Source organism: Molossus molossus, unplaced genomic scaffold, assembly GCF_014108415.1.
Source record: "Molossus molossus isolate mMolMol1 unplaced genomic scaffold, mMolMol1.p scaffold_m16_p_20, whole genome shotgun sequence".
NCBI lineage: Eukaryota > Metazoa > Chordata > Mammalia > Chiroptera > Molossidae > Molossus > Molossus molossus.
The window spans coordinates 44,089,620-44,108,701 of record NW_023425356.1 but is presented as its reverse complement, the minus strand read 5'-3'; the positions used below and the strand labels follow the sequence as shown (position 1 = coordinate 44,108,701).

The following is a 19,082-nucleotide window of genomic DNA, read 5'->3' as shown; positions in this document are numbered from 1 at the left end:
TTTCCTGCCATTTTAACCTCCTGTTCTACTCCACCCCACCGGCCACCTTCTGTTGTTTCAGTACACCAAAGGCCTTTCCAACCTGGGGCCTTATACATGCCATTTCCTCTGCCTAGGACACTTTTATTCAGGATTTTACATGACTTACTTCCTTGCATTATTCAGATTTCTGCTAGATGCCATCTCTTCAGAAAAGCATGATCTATTTTCTTGCCCTGCTTTATTTTCTTTAGCTCATTACTATTTGCTGATTATTTATTATTTCTCTGCCCCATTAGGGCAGAGGCTTGGTCTGTCTCATTCAGTGCCTTTTCCCATTCATATTGTAGGCACCCAATTAATATATGTTCTTATAGTGAAAGAAAGAATACTCTGAAATTGCATTCCATGAGTCCTTCCCTTTGCCTACTTCATTCTTGTTCCCCTACCCCCCTCACCATGCCAACTTTTCCTATTTTATTTTAATATTCTAGCCCTTAGTTCCTTGTTTTTGGCTTTTATGCATGGAGACTTGATATACTGGGAGGTTTACAGGTTATAGTAGTATGTTCACATTTTATAAGTAATTTGCTTACTCTACTCCATTTTGCTAAGGCGATTTGTGTGGAACTTCTTCCGCCTGGAGAATGAACATCTGAACAACTGTGGTGAATTCCGTGCTGTGCGGGACATCTCTGTGGCCCCTCTGAATGCAGATGATCAGACACTTCTAGAGCAGATGATGGACCAGGATGATGGGGTACGAAACCGCCAGAAGAACCGGCCATGGAAATACAGCCAGAGCATATCTCTACGCAGGCCTCGCCTCGCTTCTCAGTACGTATGGCTTCCACTTATGTGAGAGAAAGTTCCTTCAGGTTTTAGCACTGGATAACATTTAAACTAAAAAGCTAACAGGGTGAACCAAATGAAACTGCTGGTATTCAGCCATTTTTCACCTGCGAAAAACAGCAATAACAATAATTTCACATCCTCCAACCTATGAAAAAGTCTTAATGAGCACATAGAAAAATGACATTAATACATTAATGCCCACTAATTTAGTGTTAAAATTACACTGGAGAAATTTTCTTAGAGAATAATTTATTTGACTCTTCAGTATGTTTTGTATACAAATAATTTCAAGTTATAGGAATTGTGGCTCTGCCAGTTGCTGTCTATATAACCTTGGCCAAATTACTTAATTTCTCTATATTAACCCTCATCTGTAAATTACGATTAATATGGTCCCTGTTCATAGGATGGCTAAGTGGATTAAATTTGTTGTGAATGGGGTTTAGTCCAGTTTCTTCACAGAAAGAACTCAATAAGTATAAGTTATTTTTATTTTATTTTATTTTATTTTTCTTTATCCTCACCTGAGGACATTTTTCCATTTTTTGTTCAGATAGAGTGGGAGGGATAGAGAGAGAGAGAGAGAAACATCGATGTGAAAGGGACACATCGAGTGGCTGCCTCCCGCACGACCCAACCAGGGCTGGGGACAAACTACAACCGAGGTACGTACCCTTAGCGGGAACTGAATCCGGGTCTCTCTGGACCGCAGGCCGACGCTCTAATCGCTGAGCCAACCTGGCCAGAGCTATTTTTATTTTCTTACTAAATAACTACAGTAGTATTTTTATCAGTCATTGACTTTGTATGTTGCTAAAAATAACAATAAATATAACATATATTGTGGCTGCATTTGAAATTTAGAGATAGTACATATCATAGTGGATTGGAATGAAGGAGGAGACTTAAAGTCAAGCATGAGCAGTTTTATAAAGGATAGAGGGAGTGTTTGAATAGGCCAGAGGCCCAGTAAAGACAGAAGAGTGGAAATGAGGGGCTAAAAGAAAAACCATGTGATTAGAACAGTCATAAGAAAATTTAGCTGAATAGATGAAGTGTGATTGTGAAAGGCTGAAAAGTACAAGCTTAATCGTGTAGGCAGAAAGGAGTCACAGAATTTTTTCAAAGAAGAATAACATTATGAAAATAGTTTCATAAGTTTTAATGGCACTGCAATATATATTAGTTTCTTAAAGTATGGGACATTAAGGACTTGGATTAGAATGCTTACAATAGGTCTAAAAGGAGTGTAAGAGATGTTTTAAAGGAAATAAAAAATAGGCAGTAGTAATGATAACCTGTAAATAGAAGGAAGCAGTGTAGAAATTGCCCAAGTTTTAGATAGAAGTTGGAAATGCTCTGAAGAGAAGAAGGCCGAGAAGAAAAGAGAGCAAGGAACTGAGCCTTAGGGAACAAACACAGGCAAGAGAAAAAAATAAATAAAAGGACAAAAAAGGAATGGTCAGGCTTTTCGGTTGAAACCACCATCTTCCAGTAATTTGCCAAAATGACTAACACAAAGGGAAGAGGAGAGGCACCCACTGTGTGTTCTCTAGGTCTTTTAGAACACATGGAATTGTTCCTTTGGCCACATAGATGCAAGTCTACAAGAAAGGTAATATTGTAGACATCAAGGGAATGGGCACTATTCAAAAAGAAATGCCCCACAAATGTTACCATGGCAAAACTGGGAGTCTACAATGTCACTCCGCATGTGGTAGGCATTGTTGTGAACAAACAAGTTAAGGGCAAGATTCTTGCCAAGAGAATTAATGTATGTATTGAGCATATTAAGCACTCTACAAGCTGAGATAGCATCCTGAAACATGTGAAGGAAAGTGATCAGAAAAAGAAGAAAGCCAAAGAGAAAGTTACCTGGGTTCAACTAAGTGTCAGCCTGCTCCACCCAGAGAAGCACACTGTGTGAGAGCCAATGCAAAGGAGCCTGAGGTGCTGGAACCCACTCCCTATGAATTCATGGTATAATAAGTGTAAAAAAAGAAAGAAAGAAAGAAAGAAAGAAAGAAAAGAAAGAGAGAGAGAGAGAGAGAGAGAGAGAGAGAGAAAGAAAGAGGGAGGGAGGGAGGGAGGGAGGGAGGAAGGAAGGAAGGAAGGAAGGAAGGAAGGAAGGAAGGAAGGAAGGAAGGAAGGAAGGAAGGAAGGAAGGAAGGAAAGAAAGAAAGAAAGGCTTCTGTGCTGATAAAATTGTTTCTCTTAATTGAGTAGAAATGTTGTGTTCTTTCCAGCCCACCAAACAAAGAAAACCTGGTGTCCTTAAAAAAAAAAGGAGTGGTCAGGGGTCAGTAGGAAGAATTTCAAAACAGTGCATGCTACTATTATAGCAAGGAACCAGAGTTTTGAAGAACAGAAGGAAAGGGTGTAGGGGCAATTGGGGTCAGCAAGATAAATGCCACAAAAGGCTGGAAGACAATGCTGTAGGTGGTTATGTCCGTGAGCTCCTAAATTTGAAAATCTAGTCCTTGTTAGTTGCCAGCAGAGGGCAATCTAAACATACACTATTTCTGTTTCAAAAACTAGGAAACTCTTTGGCAGTAGATTATGTTCAATTTCAGGTGTTCATGGGAAAACACTGCAATACTAGATTGCAACCAGAGGGGAAGATGTTTAGAAAAATGGAACAGGTTCTGTGCAAGTAGAAAGCAGGGAATCTAAAATAAGATCTGCATTTGAGTACTTTGTGACTCATGCAACTTTGAACACATCCTTAACTTTTTTGAATGTCAGTTTCTACCTCTGTCAAGAAGGAATAATAATATCTACTTCACCAAGTACCATTTTTACCTCATGTGGCTTATGAATTGCAGCATATTTTAATATTATCTAGTCTGATTTTTCATCCAGTGAAGGAATCTCTTCTGGAGCATCTTGAGTAGACATCTTGGTCATCTTCTGCTGATTGATATTAGTGGTAATGGAGTTTATAATTACACGAGGCACGTGGTTATTGTTGGATAGTTACCATGATAAATAGCTTATGTGGGACTAGATATGTTTCACTGTAACTTCAGACTAAGTTATCATAGAGAGCCCAACTAGGATCATTTGTCAATAGTTTGAAGACAACTGTCATGCCTCTCCTTAGGTCTTGTCTTCTGCAGGCTGACTCTCCTGGTTTTTCATGTGTACCTCAAATGGTATTATTTGTGCCATCCTCATCATAATTCTTTGTATTTGTTGAATGCTTTACTGATGCTTTTTACATCCATTTTCTTACTTGATACTCACACTATCTCCATGAGGTGAGAATAGTATGATGTGTAATATGTATTTTTATTACTGCTGTACAGAGATTGAAAACTGGCACTCAAAGAAGTTAAAGAGATACATCATAACATCAGAATCAGTACTCAAATTCAGATATTCTTATTACAGAATACGACTCTCTGTTGCACATGACCTGCCATTGTTCTTATTGCCTTCCTCAGGTTGCAGTCTAGTTTACTGGTGTTTTTCCAATAATACCTAAAATTGAATATGAAACTCCAGGAATAACCCATCTGGTGCAGTATATAGTGCCTGTTTAGAATCTGTTCTTAATGGTGGTCAGATTGGAAGTGGACCTGATACTGTGGATGTGTTTGTCTTTTAGTAATAGACTAAGTGCTATTTTCCCCTTCTTACCACTAGATCCAAGATTCGTGACACTAAGGTATTGATAGAAGACACAGACGATGAAGCTAACACTTGAATCCTCTGAAGTCCAGATTAACGTCCTTGGTTTTCCTACTCTACAATTCTTTCCTCGACCAACGCAACCTCTAGTACCTTTCCAGCCGAAAACAGGAGAAAACACGACGCATTTCCGAGCTCTTCCAGATCGGATCCTATGGACTCCAAACAAGCTCACTGTGTTTCTTTTCATTTATTCTGGTTTAATTTTTATTTTCTATTTTTAAAACAAATATTTACTTCATTTTGCCAATCAGAGGACATTTTAAGGAACAAAAACATAGTATCAAATGGATTGTTTACAATCACAAGAACACAGATACCTATCAGGATGAAGAACAGGCATTGCAAGGACCCTCTGATGGGACGGTACTGAGATACCTTGGCTTCTGCTCGGCCCGGTTTTGACTGGTTGAAACCGGACATTGGTTTTTAAATTTTTTGTCAATTTATGTGGAGAATTTTTTTCTTTCCTTCATACCCAGCGCAAAAGCACTGGCCGCACTTGCAGGGAAAGTGCAACTTAGAGCAGTACCTTCATTCATGAAGCTACTTTTTAATTTGATGTAACTTTTCTTATTTTGGGGAGGGTTACTGGGTGGGTGGGAAATATGATGTATTTGTTACATATAGTTTTCTCATTATTTATGAAACTTAACCATAAAAGAATGATATAACTCCTGTGCAATGAAGGTGATAACAGTGAAAGAAGATGGGGGAAACTAATGTTGGACAGCATTTAGGAGGGTTTAGTCCACAATACCTCTTTCATGAGACAACTTGCACCCGTTTGACAGAGTTTTTTCTTTCTTTTTAATTTTAAGCCAAAGCTTCATTACTGATTTTTTAAGTTGCTGCTGCTTTAGAATTCTGAACATGTCTCTTATATCAAAGCATCCACACACTTTCACACAACTGGTTGAAATTTATTTTAAGAGGTCTGATACCTTTTTTTTTTCTTTAAGGAACAGATGTGGAATACATTGGCCCATATTCCAACCATAACAACTAAAGTTATGCCTTATTAAGCTTCAGCATGTAGGATAATTGAAGTATAGCCTTTACTAACTCTGAATTAGAAGACAAAGCTATGTCAGAGACCCTACACCCTCATTAGATAGCTCTTCTTCTGGAGTCTCACTTCCGTTAGCCAGATTGTGATCAAATTAAGTCTGTCTTGGGGAAACCATGTTTTTGAGAGCATAGAACAAATCCTTCCTTGTACTTAGTCCTCTTTCACATTACACTGATAAAATAGACGTTGGCAGCCATTTCTCCCAGCAGTTTTAAAAGATGAACATTGGATTTCATGCCCTCCTCTGTTGGAAAACCCACTTTTAAAATTTTGGGGGTCTAAGCTTCGTCATACACAAAAAGTATATTACTTAGATATTTCAGATTAGAACTGTCTGTTCACAATGCCCATTTTTACTTCTTTGTCTAATTTCTTTTCTACGTTCCTAACCTTAACCCAAATAAGCCCGAAAACTGTAAGGAATTTTACTTTCTTGAATGTGGTTAGCATTAAATTTAGCATTTCATTATCTAACAAAATTAATATAAATACCAGGAAAAGTAAAATATGTGTTAATCCTCCCATCCCCCCTAGATCCAGATGAAGATTCCAAATTTGTGAAATTAAATTACTTCTGTCATTTTCAGCTTAATTTTAGACAAAGGAACAAATTAGTGGAAGGGCAGCTGTTATCATGTACTTAGTCTAAAAAAACATACGGTTACTGTCCCATAATATACCCCTTCTATTATCAGCTCTTTCCCCATGCATCACAGTCTTTACTCGTTCCTGTTGTAATTTCAGTAGATTATATTAATGTTACCCTGACTGATAGTTAACTGACAGATAGGTTTTTTTAAAGGGGTTTCTTCCATCTTGATTTTGACAAGCTTCCAAAATGTTCCCTTTGTGAATCAAGATTTTTTTCTTTTGAAAAAAAATGTTAGAGCTTTTACTGTTTTTTGTGTGTTTTGCCAAGCATGTATCTTGTCCCAAAACTAAAGAGGAAAATTTAATTACTGAGGTTTTTTTTAGTTTAAATAAATTAAATCATAATAATCAGGGATAACGAGTTAGTGCTCCATAAGAGATTAAAGGTTGCATTATTTATATTTGGGATTTTTCCCCCCTAACTATTGTTTTTGTACTTTAAAACTATGGGGGAACTATCACTGGTCTGTCAGGAAATGGCAGTAATTATTACTGAGTTATATAGATAAGTCCAGTGGACCAATCATTTCTTGTACAAATAAAGTTGGTGGTACTGATGTATATTCAGAACAATTTGAATGATCAGCTTCATTACTCTATTAGTAAATCTATATAGTGACACACATGAAATCTTACAGTTGACTTCTGGCATATGAACTCAGTGTGTCCTATAGCAAATTTGGTCTTTCTTCATCTGCTATGATTCTAGGCCCTAATCAGTATTATTTATTCATAGATAATATAATGTTAGAATGTATTTTTTTCTGGTGTATTTGTCCTATTAGCATAGTCTATTCAAAAATGATGAGACTTATGCAACTTTCAGCTTACTGTGACAGATGCTTAAATATGTATTTAAACACACACAGCTTTCTGTTTCTTCTAAAGCTATAAAGATAAAAAGGGGGCTTTTCCTCATCAAGAGGAAACAGTTTGGGAAACAGAATATACATTGAAATTTTTTCCTCCAAAAAAGGCAATGTGCATTTTTCTCTCCCAAATTTTATGTTCTAGCAGTTGCGAATGCTATGTCCAACCTAAAATTTTCTTGGACTTCTGTGCACTGAAACTCTCACTAGGACTCTTAGGAAATGAATATCACAGTCATTTGAAAGGAACAGCAATCTAACCAAAGGTAAAATTTTCATCTGATTTTAGGTTTAGAAATTCTAGTTATGTTTTATTTGAGAATTATGCAATTTATGGTATTAGTTAAAATACTCCCCAAAGGAATGTAAAGCAAGTATAAATAAAATAATGAAGTTCATTTTTCCTTTTATGATAGATAGTATGGGTGTGTAGAGAAACTAGAAGACAAAAGTGACTTACTATCTATGCACAAATATGCATCTATATTTAAGGTTGCCTATTCCATTAAAATGGAATAATTGATGATTTCATATTATACAGAGAGACAACAAAATAAAGATTAAGTCATTGTTAATTAGGTTATAATGGTTATTTTTAAGATTGGAAAGAAGTTGAAAACCCATGTGCAACTTTCTTTTCCAGCATCTACCATTTTTCTCCTTAAGAAAGCTGCTTAACTTCAGCTCCAGAAGCAATGGAGTGAGAGGGGAATGCCAGTTATCTCAGCAGTAACCTATATGGACCCTTAAAGAAGGAAAATGGGACTCATCCCCTAGGATATATGACTTCCCAATATTCTTAACATGAGAGTTCTAAGAAATTAACTGAGATTTTGCTAGAAATAAAATCCACCATGGTTGACTGAAGTACATTCATGATAACTAGAGAAAGCAATTCATCCTTGCTTACCAGGTAAACTAATGCAAATTAAGAATGGAAGAAAGTAATCTGTTGCTGAGTCATACAGGCATTAGATTAACAGACATGTAGTTGAAGAGAAACCAAATGATTGTGGAGACAGCAGAAAAGAGCAGGAGGAAGCTGGACCTGGGAAGCAGATGCAGGGCAGTGAGAAGGGTACATGGTCTCCATGGTGCAGAGGTGATGCCTTGTTGACCTCTCTTTCCAGTGGTGTTGCTGGTAGGGACCTGCCTTTATTTTCCTGTCATCTTTCTCCATTATTTTGCATTATTCAGGAAATGGTTCTTTATGCCCAAATGTCATTTTCCAAGCAATGACTAGAAAAATTTCTTAGTCTAAGGAAAATAATTTAGAAAATAACCCTATCCATGGTATCATTTTATTCAAAAACAGAATTCTCTGAAGTTAATGCACTTTATTTAGTGAACAAATTTCAAATTATTGTTTTCTTTGTTAGTTTGCACAAAATTTGCCTTTCTTGCTATATAACATTTAAATTTTAAAAATTAAGATAGCTTCTCAGATTTAAAAAATAATCATGCTGAATCTATGCCTTTCTCAACTACCAAATCACCACACTTTTCCCAAATCTAATGAAAAAGCCAATCTATAGTCACTAGGTTAAGACAATAAAAATTCTATTAGAACTTTGGGAGAAGTTAGGTAAAGAGTAAATCATTTATCAACTTTGTTCTTTTTCTTTTTATGGTGCATCTAAGTTTTATTTTTTGCTTATAATTAGCTGAAGCAAGGAGAGTTTAGGTGAGATGTAACAGATTAAACATACATTCTTCATTTGAGGTATCAGTTGATAGTAAATATTAAAAGCTAACTTTCCACATTGAATTTCAATCTGTACAATGTCAGAGCACAGTGGTAATTTGGGATAGAATTGATTAGAGCATACGAAGTTTATGCTGGTCAGTGCTACAAACTAATAATTTAAGCAGCATTAAACCACATTCCACCCACCAGATATGAAAAAGTAAAAGCATCTCATTAGATTTGGAAGAGCTTAATTTAAGTGATATGAGAAGTCTGGCTCATAATGCCTTTGTTGGCATTATGAATTGGCAAAACTCTGATATTGAGTTGCCCCCTAAAAACAACCTTCCAGAAAGTTACTGGCTTACCATGGAAGAGGGCATGAGAGGGGCATGATGAGAGTTTCCCCTGAGCAACTGTAGTAATTTTCATCTAATGTATGTTTCCTGGTAGCAGACCTTTGGTTTATTTTATTATTAAATCAAAGCCACCTTCAGTGTTTGTTTGTTTGTTTGTTTTATGGTGCCATCAACCTAAGGAGGACAATCAAATAACCAATTGTTTGCCTTGGATTCAGTGTGTCTGCTAATTACAGTCTCATCTATATATCTTCAGACCAGTTACTTGACTAAACTTCCACCATATTACCTTAGTTCTTCCTATGCCCTTTCCTCTGAACCACCACCAGTCAGAGGGAAGACTTACTACAAGAAATATGTTGACTTGTAAGAAAGAGCAAGGATTCCATCTCACTATTTCTATCATGATCTCTGAAGTCCCTACCCACACTTCCCTGATTGTCCTAGAGCAACACCAGCATGGTGGGAATAATCAGAACGATTATTAGGTGAAAGATTGTGGGGAATCTCAAAAGAATAATCATGACATTGTTATTCTTTTGAACTGTAAAGTAAAATTGTGAGCCACTCACATTTTCAAAAAGAGCAGAACTCAAGCTTTATCACATTGTGAAGGTTAATGTCTTGCTATTTTCCAGATTAGCACAGAAGCTTGTGTCAATGAAGAGTATTTAGGAGGGGAATAGGGTGTAAAATTTGTTTTTTTTCAAACCCTCTCCCTCTATTCATGTTTCCTGTCATGCCCTACCACATTGTGTTGGTCAAATGATACTATTCTATGAAACCCTGAGCTATAGTTGTCAAAAGTAACTATGGAATGTGATTAGTCCTCTGTGGGTGCTCTTTTCCCTCTTTTTTCTGCCTTGCTTTCTTTCTTACTCTCCACTCTGGTAAATGGAAAAGGTGACGTCAAAGAATCGATGCTTGCTTGGACTCATGTTGTATCTGTGACTATGCTATGAGCTGTCTCCTTTTTCCTTCTTATATGGGTAGAATTCTTATGAAGTGTGGAGTTCCCTTCTTGATAAGTAGGTTAAATGCACAATGTGGTACTGTTTTATAGTTTTTAGATGGTTGTATAAAGCAAAAAGTTAATGTGGTTATGTGTTTTTAAAAGAAAATAAGTGATTGGTTACAAAACTCTGTTCTTTTTTCATTATTACAAGCTCTCTCTGTTTTCCAAGTTTGCTGACTCCTTTGTCACTGGTGTATGGTTTGTGTGATTGTGTTTTTCTCTCTGGGTTTCTTGGATTCCTGAACATGAGTCCTCTTGTGAAAGGGTTTTAGGTCAAACATTTTAACTCTTAATAATCTTAAATGACCTTTTTTCTTTAGGTAATATACAAAGTGTGGCTTTAAACTAATGGGATTGATGCAAAGAATCTCAAGTATTGGGTGAAATGATATGTTCAGTTGTATTTTGGAGAGCTGGACACCTGGTATCACTACATATCCATGCCCTGTGTGGGAACATAGAACTTTCTGTAGAATTTCTGGATTAGTTATCACTCCTTATATCTGTCTAGGAAAAATTCTAAAGTTAACCCTAAGATGAATGTACTCAAAGTACAAAAAAAGAAAATATTTTCTTGACAAAAGCGTAAAAGCCTTTTTATTTTAATACCCCAAGCTCTTTTCTTACTATAGTTCTGTGTAGGCTAAACCAGAATGTGATAATGTGGAGTTTCCAGATTAAATTCAAGATACATAATTCAAGATACGTTGTGAATGTATGTAAATCACTGGATACTTAATACTCCTTCCTATAATCTGATGATAATACATGCTCAACATTTGTATGCATATAGTATTTTACATTTTCCAAATATATATAGCATCTCGGATATGTCGGTTAACAAGTCATCTCAATTTGTAGATGAAAAGACAAAGACTTAGACCAGCCGAGGGTACAATCCCAGATGATTTGTGGAGGCCACTCACCATCCATCTATCTTAGACATATCCAGAATCCTTCAGCTATGTTTGGTGACTTAGTATCTTTATATGGACAACTTTGCTTAGATCTTTTTCTAAGTTTATGAGAATAGTAATAACTAATTTTATACTTTCTGATTTTCTTCCTAAGAAATTGAGGTTTTGAAATTTAAAAAATTAAATTAGTATGTGTTTATTGAGTTCCTATTATTATAGTTTTATAATACAGAGAAGCAGAGAAAGGTGATAAAATCATTTCTAAACTACATATCTAAAACCACATGTCCACTCCAGGGGAAGCTGAGTTTTCTCTCTTAAGTTAGAGTTTCCTCTTCATCCCTTCATAGGCAGATACTATTCTGGCTTTTTAATTCTTTAAAAAAATACTAGTATTAGATCTGTTAAGATTTATTTCTTAAGAACTTTCTAGGGCCAAAAAACTGTTCTTATAATTCATCTTATAATTCCCTTATTAGAAATATCTTATCTGAATGGATGTACTTCTTTTTTTAACAACTGGGGACAGCTTCCCACACAGGAAACATTTAAATGATATAATTAAGTAACACATTAGCATCAAAGTTCAACCAGTGTTTACCTTTATAAAATGAAGTCCCCCCTGAACATTAATATATTTCTATGGACCGCGTAGCTGAGTGTCGGTGAGGATGATGGAGCATCTGCCTCGCTCCAGCAAGACAGCCCCATGGCGTCTTTTCTGCCTCAGTGAATAGAATAACCAATGTTCATGTGTGATTTTTGTGTAGATTTACTCTGCTGTTCTACTTTGGCGTGGTAAGTTAATAGGGTAAGGAGAAAACCAACTAACTCAAGAGAAATAGGCAGATAAAAGAATCCAGGAAAAGCATATTAACATAAACTCCCAAATCCTTTGCCACTTTACTAAATTTATAAATTAGTCTATATTGTGTGAAGTAAACAGAAATTTCTTATTTGTCACTTCTTAAAGACTGCCTTCTGACTAAAGCAGTCAGTAAAACTAAAAATTTTGTTTAATCAGGACCGTATGCCTTTTATGAGGAAGTATCAAAGATAGTTTAGAAATATCAGTTCACCAAAGATTATTCCTGTCAATTATTGGATTTAGACATATTTTTCTGCACTTATGTAGATTCCTTTTTAAAAGTTGGTTGATTGACTTTAGAGAGAGGAAGGCAGAGAAACATCAATTTTTTGTTCCACTTTTGTATTCATTGGTTGGTTCTTGTATGTGCCCTGACTGGGGATCTAACCTAAAACCTTGGTGTATCGGAACGACGCTGTAACCAACTGAACTACCCAGCCAGGGACTGAAAAACGTTAAGCCCTCCCTGGCAGTCTAGTCAAAAGACTCACTGGGCAGGGTGTGTGCCCTGCGGCCAGTTATTGTGTCCATGAAGACACACCCTGGTTTCCCTTTGTGGCACTGTCCCAGTCTCGATGCTCTGAAACTAGTAGTAATGCAGTTCGGGGGAAGAGACATTTGTTCCTCCAAATGTGCTCTGTTGTCACCAGGAAGTCACACAAAATATATTTACGAAAATATTTTGAACATTTAGTAATAGGGACTTAATAATTATTTGTTAAACTGAAAGGTAACTTCTAGAGTCTATCAGTAGATGAGCTGCCCAGTGGATTTAGAGGGTATTGTCGTTTTTGATTGCTACAGAGGCTGTGCCTCTTAGGAATACTTGCTCACTAGCAAACTGGTCAGTCTCCTCACTGGTCCTGTGTGAAAAATTAATTCTGATGCTCTCTCCTGATAATCAGTTGGTGCTTCTTCATTCTGTGGACTTTTTATTCTGTCCCTCAAGAGCAGAGCGGGTCCCTCCAGGGCAGAGTAATCACTGCTTACCCTCCGTGCCCACCACAGGCAGGCACATACCACATCAGAGTACGTCGTGTAGTGTTCTTTCCATTTATACAGGAGAAAACCAAGTATTAGCACTCAGTTCTGACTAACTCTCCAGCCCACATTCACTCTCTTTAAAGAAAAGTGGGGGGAAAGTTTTTTACCCGCTTGGCAGTCAAACTAGAAAGTGGCTATTGAATTACTGCTTTTTTCGAAAGCTATGCTTGGTCAAAATCAGAATGTGAGCATTTTCTTTTCTTTTACTTCTTTATTGATTTTTTTAGAGAGAGGAAGAGAGATAGAAACATTGGTGAGAGAGAACATTGATTGGCCACCTCCTGCATGCCCTCCCCCCCCCCCCCCCACTGGGGATCAATCCCATAACCTGGGCATGTGCCCTGATGGGGAATTGAACTGGTGACCTCTTGGTGCATGGGTCGATGCTCAACTACTTTGCTGCACCAGCTGAGCCAGAATGGAACCATTTTAAAGAAAATCAAAGAACAGCCTCCAGCCTCCCATGAAACACACACACACACCCTAGGTACCTCAGCAAACTGGGTCCCACTGATTGCTGCTTTCTGGGAATTTGTCCTCTGCTCCAGGGAAGACAGCTCCTAGGATTTAATTAAAACTAAATAGTAATAACAAATTAGCTCCCAAATTGACTGGTTTTCACAGGATTCCTCTCTCTTGAGCCAGCCACCTCCTGTCCTTTCCTTGTTAAAATCTTAATTGGGGTGAATTGGGTGGGTATACTGGAAGAAGACATGTACTTGCAGTGTATTAGGCATTTGAGATTTAAAGAGGAGAGAGAACTATAGAACACGGAGATTGGATGCCTATTGCTCAGTGCCATTGATGCCAACAGAAGGATAATGAGCAGCTGTGGGCGAGTACCAGGCAACTGAAAGCAGATGTGGAACCAGAGGGCCTTTTTGGTTGCAGACAAAGAAGCTCTTATCTCTACAGTAGGAAAGAAGAGAAAGAGGATCAAGCCCAGGACTTAATAGAGTAGCAGAATTTCAAAGATAATTTAAACACCCAACCAAGGCAGGCCTATTATGCAAGATCAGAGCCCTGATAGGAAAAACCTGACGCATCAGTTGCAACATCTGGGTGGATCCTCCCACCCCAAAGATTTTGACTCCCTATCCCCATTCCATCCATGATGGGAGACGTTAATGAGGCCTCTTTTGTGCAAGACAACATGTGCAGCACTCCAGATCCTCCGTGACTCAGCTGGGGACCTGCTGGACCTGCTAAGGGAGGATAGGGACTGTACTCTGAAGGAGCCATAAGATAACAGTCAGCATGTACTGATAGGAGCTGGAGATCTTGAAGATGCTTCAAGAAAGGGGCCAGAATATAATTGAATAGAGAAGAATTTTTGACTTGGAAGTGCTCCCCAAGATACAGAATTTAGCTCTCTAGTAAGGATTCCAGTAGTTGAAGCAAACTTGCTACTAGCATGGCTCCGAGAAACATGGAAAAAGTGATGGTAGTGACCCAACTTGTACTCAGGTTATACCAGTAGAAGAAAAAAAGATGGATGACCAGGAGGCTGGGGGTAGTTTCCCCCATAAAAAGTCACAATCTCTTGCCCAATGTCCAAACCTAAGTCAGTTTTCAGACCCAGAACTATTGACAAGAGAAGTGGCTAGGTCTGTAGGAGGAAAAGCACTGTAATATCATGGCAAGTATACACAGTAATGATCCCTTACCTAGACCTTCCCCATAGGCACTTATGGTTATTTACTCAGGTAACTATGCACCTTGAGAGAAAGGGAATACCAAGGTATTTTGAGGACTGTTGGACATAGGGCTTGAGTTGTCATTGATGCCCAAAGACCTGAATCATCTTGGCCCCCATGTTAGATTTGGGTACCATGGGAGCCAGATAATAAATGTCCTGACCAATTTCCGGTTTACAGAGACCCACCGCACCTAGTGGTCAGTTACCCAGTCCTCAAATATATAATTGGGATGACCTATTTAGCAGTTGGCCAAACCCCCACGTTGCATCATTACTTGGCAAAATAAGAGCTACATTGGGAAAGGCCAAGTGCCAAGTGGAAGTCTCTAAAATTAACCTTCCCTCTAGGCATAAATGGGGAGAGATGGGAATAGAGAGTAGTGTCATATTCTATCTGTCTGTCTGTCTGACTGTCTGTCTTTCTCCTCCTCCTCTCCATCCTTGTTTGTTTGACCAATCTGGTCCCTGGAGAAACTGGATGCATTAGAAGAGGCACTGCAGACCATCACAAGCTCAATCCAGTATAACCCCAGTCTCAGGCACAGTGCCAAATGTGGTATCTTCATTAGACCAGATCAATACCAACTCAAGTGTATGGTATTTAGCCATTGATTCGGTGAAGGCATTTTTTTTCCCCTTCCAATCAAAACAGAGGATCAGAAACAATTCACATTTCCCTGGAAATGACAATATACATGAATAGTTTTGCTCCAAGGCTATGTTAAGTCCAAAGAGATCTGGACATTCATATAACATCACATTGATCCATTACATCAATTACATTATATTGACTGGGTCGGATGAGCCAGAGGTGGCTAGCAGCACACTGGAGACCTTTATAAGGTGTGTGTTCCAGAGGACTGGAGACTCTCTTTGGCCTGCAGTTGGCTGCTTTCTCTGTCTTCACATGACCCTTTCTCTGTGGATGCATCAAAAGATTATTTTTAAAAGGGCACGATTATGCCTCTCATATAGCTATAAAATGAACACGTGTCAGAGATTTTATTTGTCATTGATGAGAGAATCAGTAAAATGTTGCAACCTGTTCAAAAGAGAATCCTAAACACACACACACACACACACACACACACACACACACACACGGCATCTGGAAAGCTGGGAAAAATTTACAAGTAAGTGCAAAATTAGCAAAACTGGTCAGTATTCATGGGGCAGATCCACCAAATACATCTGGCAATTCTTTGGACAGAAGTCATTTGCATTACTAACAGTTATTCTACAACGTATGGAATTACGAGATACTCAGATAATCAGAGAGGATGCACTAGAAACAGTACACCCAGTAATCTTTGGTCCATATCCAAGTCTTTCATGTTTCCCCTGCATTTTAATTAATGGCTAACTCTTCCACCCCAAATATGCATTTGTCTATCAGGTCACATAATTTAAAAAACACAGTGAAATGCTTTTGTTCTCAATACTCTAGAGAAAAGTCCTTTTCAGCTTTAGCCTGTTAGCTAATACCAGCATCCTGGTTTAAGTCTTGGGGCAGATGGCATCCAACTCAGTTCTCTTTTTATTTCTAAATCTTTACAGAAATGGCCCAACTCTAGCAAGAAATGTTATTAGTAAGAGAAATATATTTTTGTCTTAGATGCTTTATACTGAAGAATTAGGAAAATCTAACCCCCTTTTTGGTGAACTGTAGCTACAAACCATGATTCTCACCACTGCTGTCATGGGTGCAGAGACAAGGCCCCTGGGCTCGGCAAAATGGAGCTGGACATCTGGGGAGAGGCCAAGGGGAGACAAGGGAGTAGGAAATTAGGTGATTCTGGGTGAGCAGCCTCTTGGAGGGCAAAGTAAACAGCCATGAACCACTCCACACAGGACCTTTCCAGATGGGGCTGCTCATGAAGAGGTGATGTGGAGCCCAGTGGGGTGGGACTTTCACATACAAAATCAGATCTCAGGTGCTTGACAACCATCATACATTGGCACTCCCAGAAGACTTTCAAGAAGTTGTATGGAATCCACTTTGTCCTAGATCCCTGAGGCCACTGGCCTCCTGGGGACTCTGAGGTCTCTGCTCAGCTTAGTGGAGGTGGCATGCTATACCCTGTCTCAGCCAGCTCAGACCCTTCCCCAGTATGCTCTGAGAAGGGCATGTCACAGCCACTTCATCATTAAGCACATATCTCTGCACACAGAGGCTACTTGGGGCAGCGTCTTCCCAGGGGACCCCTAACCTCTCCCTGGATCCCATCTACCCCTTGCTCTCCACCGTCATACTTTTAAACTGATTTTGGACTCAACCTCTTGGGTCAGTAGCTCCTTACCTTTTTTTTTTAATCCTCACCCAAGGATTATTTTTCCATTTATCTTCAGATAGAAGGGTAGAGAGAGAGAGAAACATTGATGTAAGAGAGACACATTGACTGGTTGCCTCCTGCACAACCCCGACAAGGTCCAGGACCAAACCGCAACCTAGGTAAGTGCCCTTGACCAGAATCAAACCCGTGACTCTTTGGTCCACCGGCTGACGTTCTAACCACTAAGCCAAACTGGCCAGGGCACTCCTTACCTTTTCATTACTGGCTAATCCTCTTATTGCTCCCATATACCCTAAGTTTGTAAAGATTTTGTCCAACAAACCAACCATATTTATTGCATAATAATCCTGTCCCCATGACAACCAATGTCAAACTGAGTTGATATAATACCAGTCAAAAGCAAAGACACTTTTCATGGTAAATGTGTTTTCCATTAGACTTCTTTAAATATTGGAAGTAGCTTATGCTTCCCTCCTCATTAGGTGTGTAGGGAGCCCAGGTTGGGAAACTTCTATTCTGAGGACTAATGTTGAGTGAGTGCCAACCGAGTCTTTCTGGTTCTCCCTCTTTACAGATGGGCAAACTGAGGCTGTTTTAAGGCGAATCGGCTCAATCAAGCTGACATAGAATCAGAGTGGAAATTGAGATTTTTTTTAGAAGTCTCTCTCTTTTTTGGTCTCAGCACTAGCCTTTTCAAAATAAAATCAAGCTGGTCTGGGCTGTCACTTGCCCTGAGGGATCCTTTTCTGCATATAACCTGGCCCTTTCTGTGGGACCTTGGAATCTGGGGTACAGCAGCTGCCTGCTCCTCCCCACGGGGTTGAGAACACCCTAGACTATCCCAGCAGGAATGAACCTGAGAGGTTATCAGGACCAGGTTGTCCCCAAGTATATCCCAAAGGATGTTTATTGCTCTGGTGAAGGAAATGGCTTCTGTGGTCAGTTACCTCTGAGAAAAGCAAGGTTCAACAAAGGTTCATTTTGTTTTCACCCCAGGATTTCCCCGAGCCTTTGCAATGCCCTTGAGCCTAAAGACCTGCCAGGAGGGTGAGGTGACACATTTTCTGCCCAAACTTACTGGACCTGAATTCTCTTTTTCCTAGGAGACCTATTAATACGTCAGGGGACCTGAGGTTCTGAGGAATTCAGTTCGGGACCTGTTAGTCCAGTTGCCATTTCCAGGTGAGGAACTAAACTGCGCAGAGTGACCAGCACTTGGTCCCACAAGTAGGTGGAGCTTACCCAAAGCTGAATTCAAGCTGCCAAAGTCTAATCCTGGACTTTTCACATTTGGGTGTCTCCCTCCACACCTCACTCATCAGGTGCTTTAATCTAATCAGGGAAACTTTCCAATGGAGTACAGAAGTGGAGGGAATTCTGCTCGGAGAGGCTGCTTCTGAGGTTCATTTGTATCCTCAGCAAAACCTCCCAAGCTGGTGGGGGTGGGAGGGAATGGGGAGGCAGGAACCCCCACAGGACAGCCTGGGGTTTGGACAGGGCTTTGCTCCTGAAGGCCCCAGACAGTGGTAGATCTGGGGAGCTAGTCTGCACCAGGAAAGTCCTGAGGGCAGCTTCCACATCAGCAAAAGCAGGCTCCCCTGGACCCTGAAGACTGGCCTTCTCTGGTGGGTACCCCTCCCTCCCTGCCTGCCCGTGTGTTCAGGGGCTGCCAGCAGCAGGATAAAGGGGCACCGGGCTCCCTTTCCAGAGCAGTCTCAGGCATAGTCCAGAGAAAGGGCGCAGAAATGATAGAAAGATGAAGGGAGGTGAAATAGCACCACCTCCCAGGTGGCCGCATGTGCTCTCTTTCCCTCACCCAAAGCAGCTTCTGAGACGCTGGGGAGACCCTCCCCCACCCACCATCGAGAAACTCCACTTGGCCAGGTCAGACCTTCCTCCCTCCCGGGCCGCGGAAAGTGTGGGAGGGGCACGGTGAGCAGCTGTCCTGGGGTGGCGCCCTCCCCTCGTGGAGCCCAAGCCTGTTTCTCTTTGGGCATTAGTGGGGTTGGAGAGGCTATGATTTGAAAGGAAAATATTCTTGGGGGCACCCCTCCAAGAGCCTGGTCTGGTCGGGCCATGC

General features: G+C 39.6%; 1 protein-coding gene across 4 annotated transcripts in view; it reads left to right on the top strand.

The window, feature by feature from the left end:
- Nucleotides 1-18,132, top strand: part of XPR1 (xenotropic and polytropic retrovirus receptor 1) — a 154,594-nt gene extending 136,462 nt beyond the window's left edge. The window contains exons 14-16 of one of the 4 annotated variants that reach the window (XM_036273710.1): nt 595-816; nt 4,483-4,504; nt 18,106-18,132. In XM_036273710.1, the coding sequence (XP_036129603.1) occupies nt 595-816; nt 4,483-4,504; nt 18,106-18,117 (256 nt within the window). In that variant the 3' untranslated portion in view covers nt 18,118-18,132. Of the gene's footprint in view, nt 1-594; nt 817-4,482; nt 6,821-18,105 lie in introns of those variants that run through there. The other 3 variants (XM_036273709.1, XM_036273712.1, XM_036273711.1) reach the window with 3 other exon arrangements.
- Nucleotides 18,133-19,082: the final 950 nt, after the last annotated feature.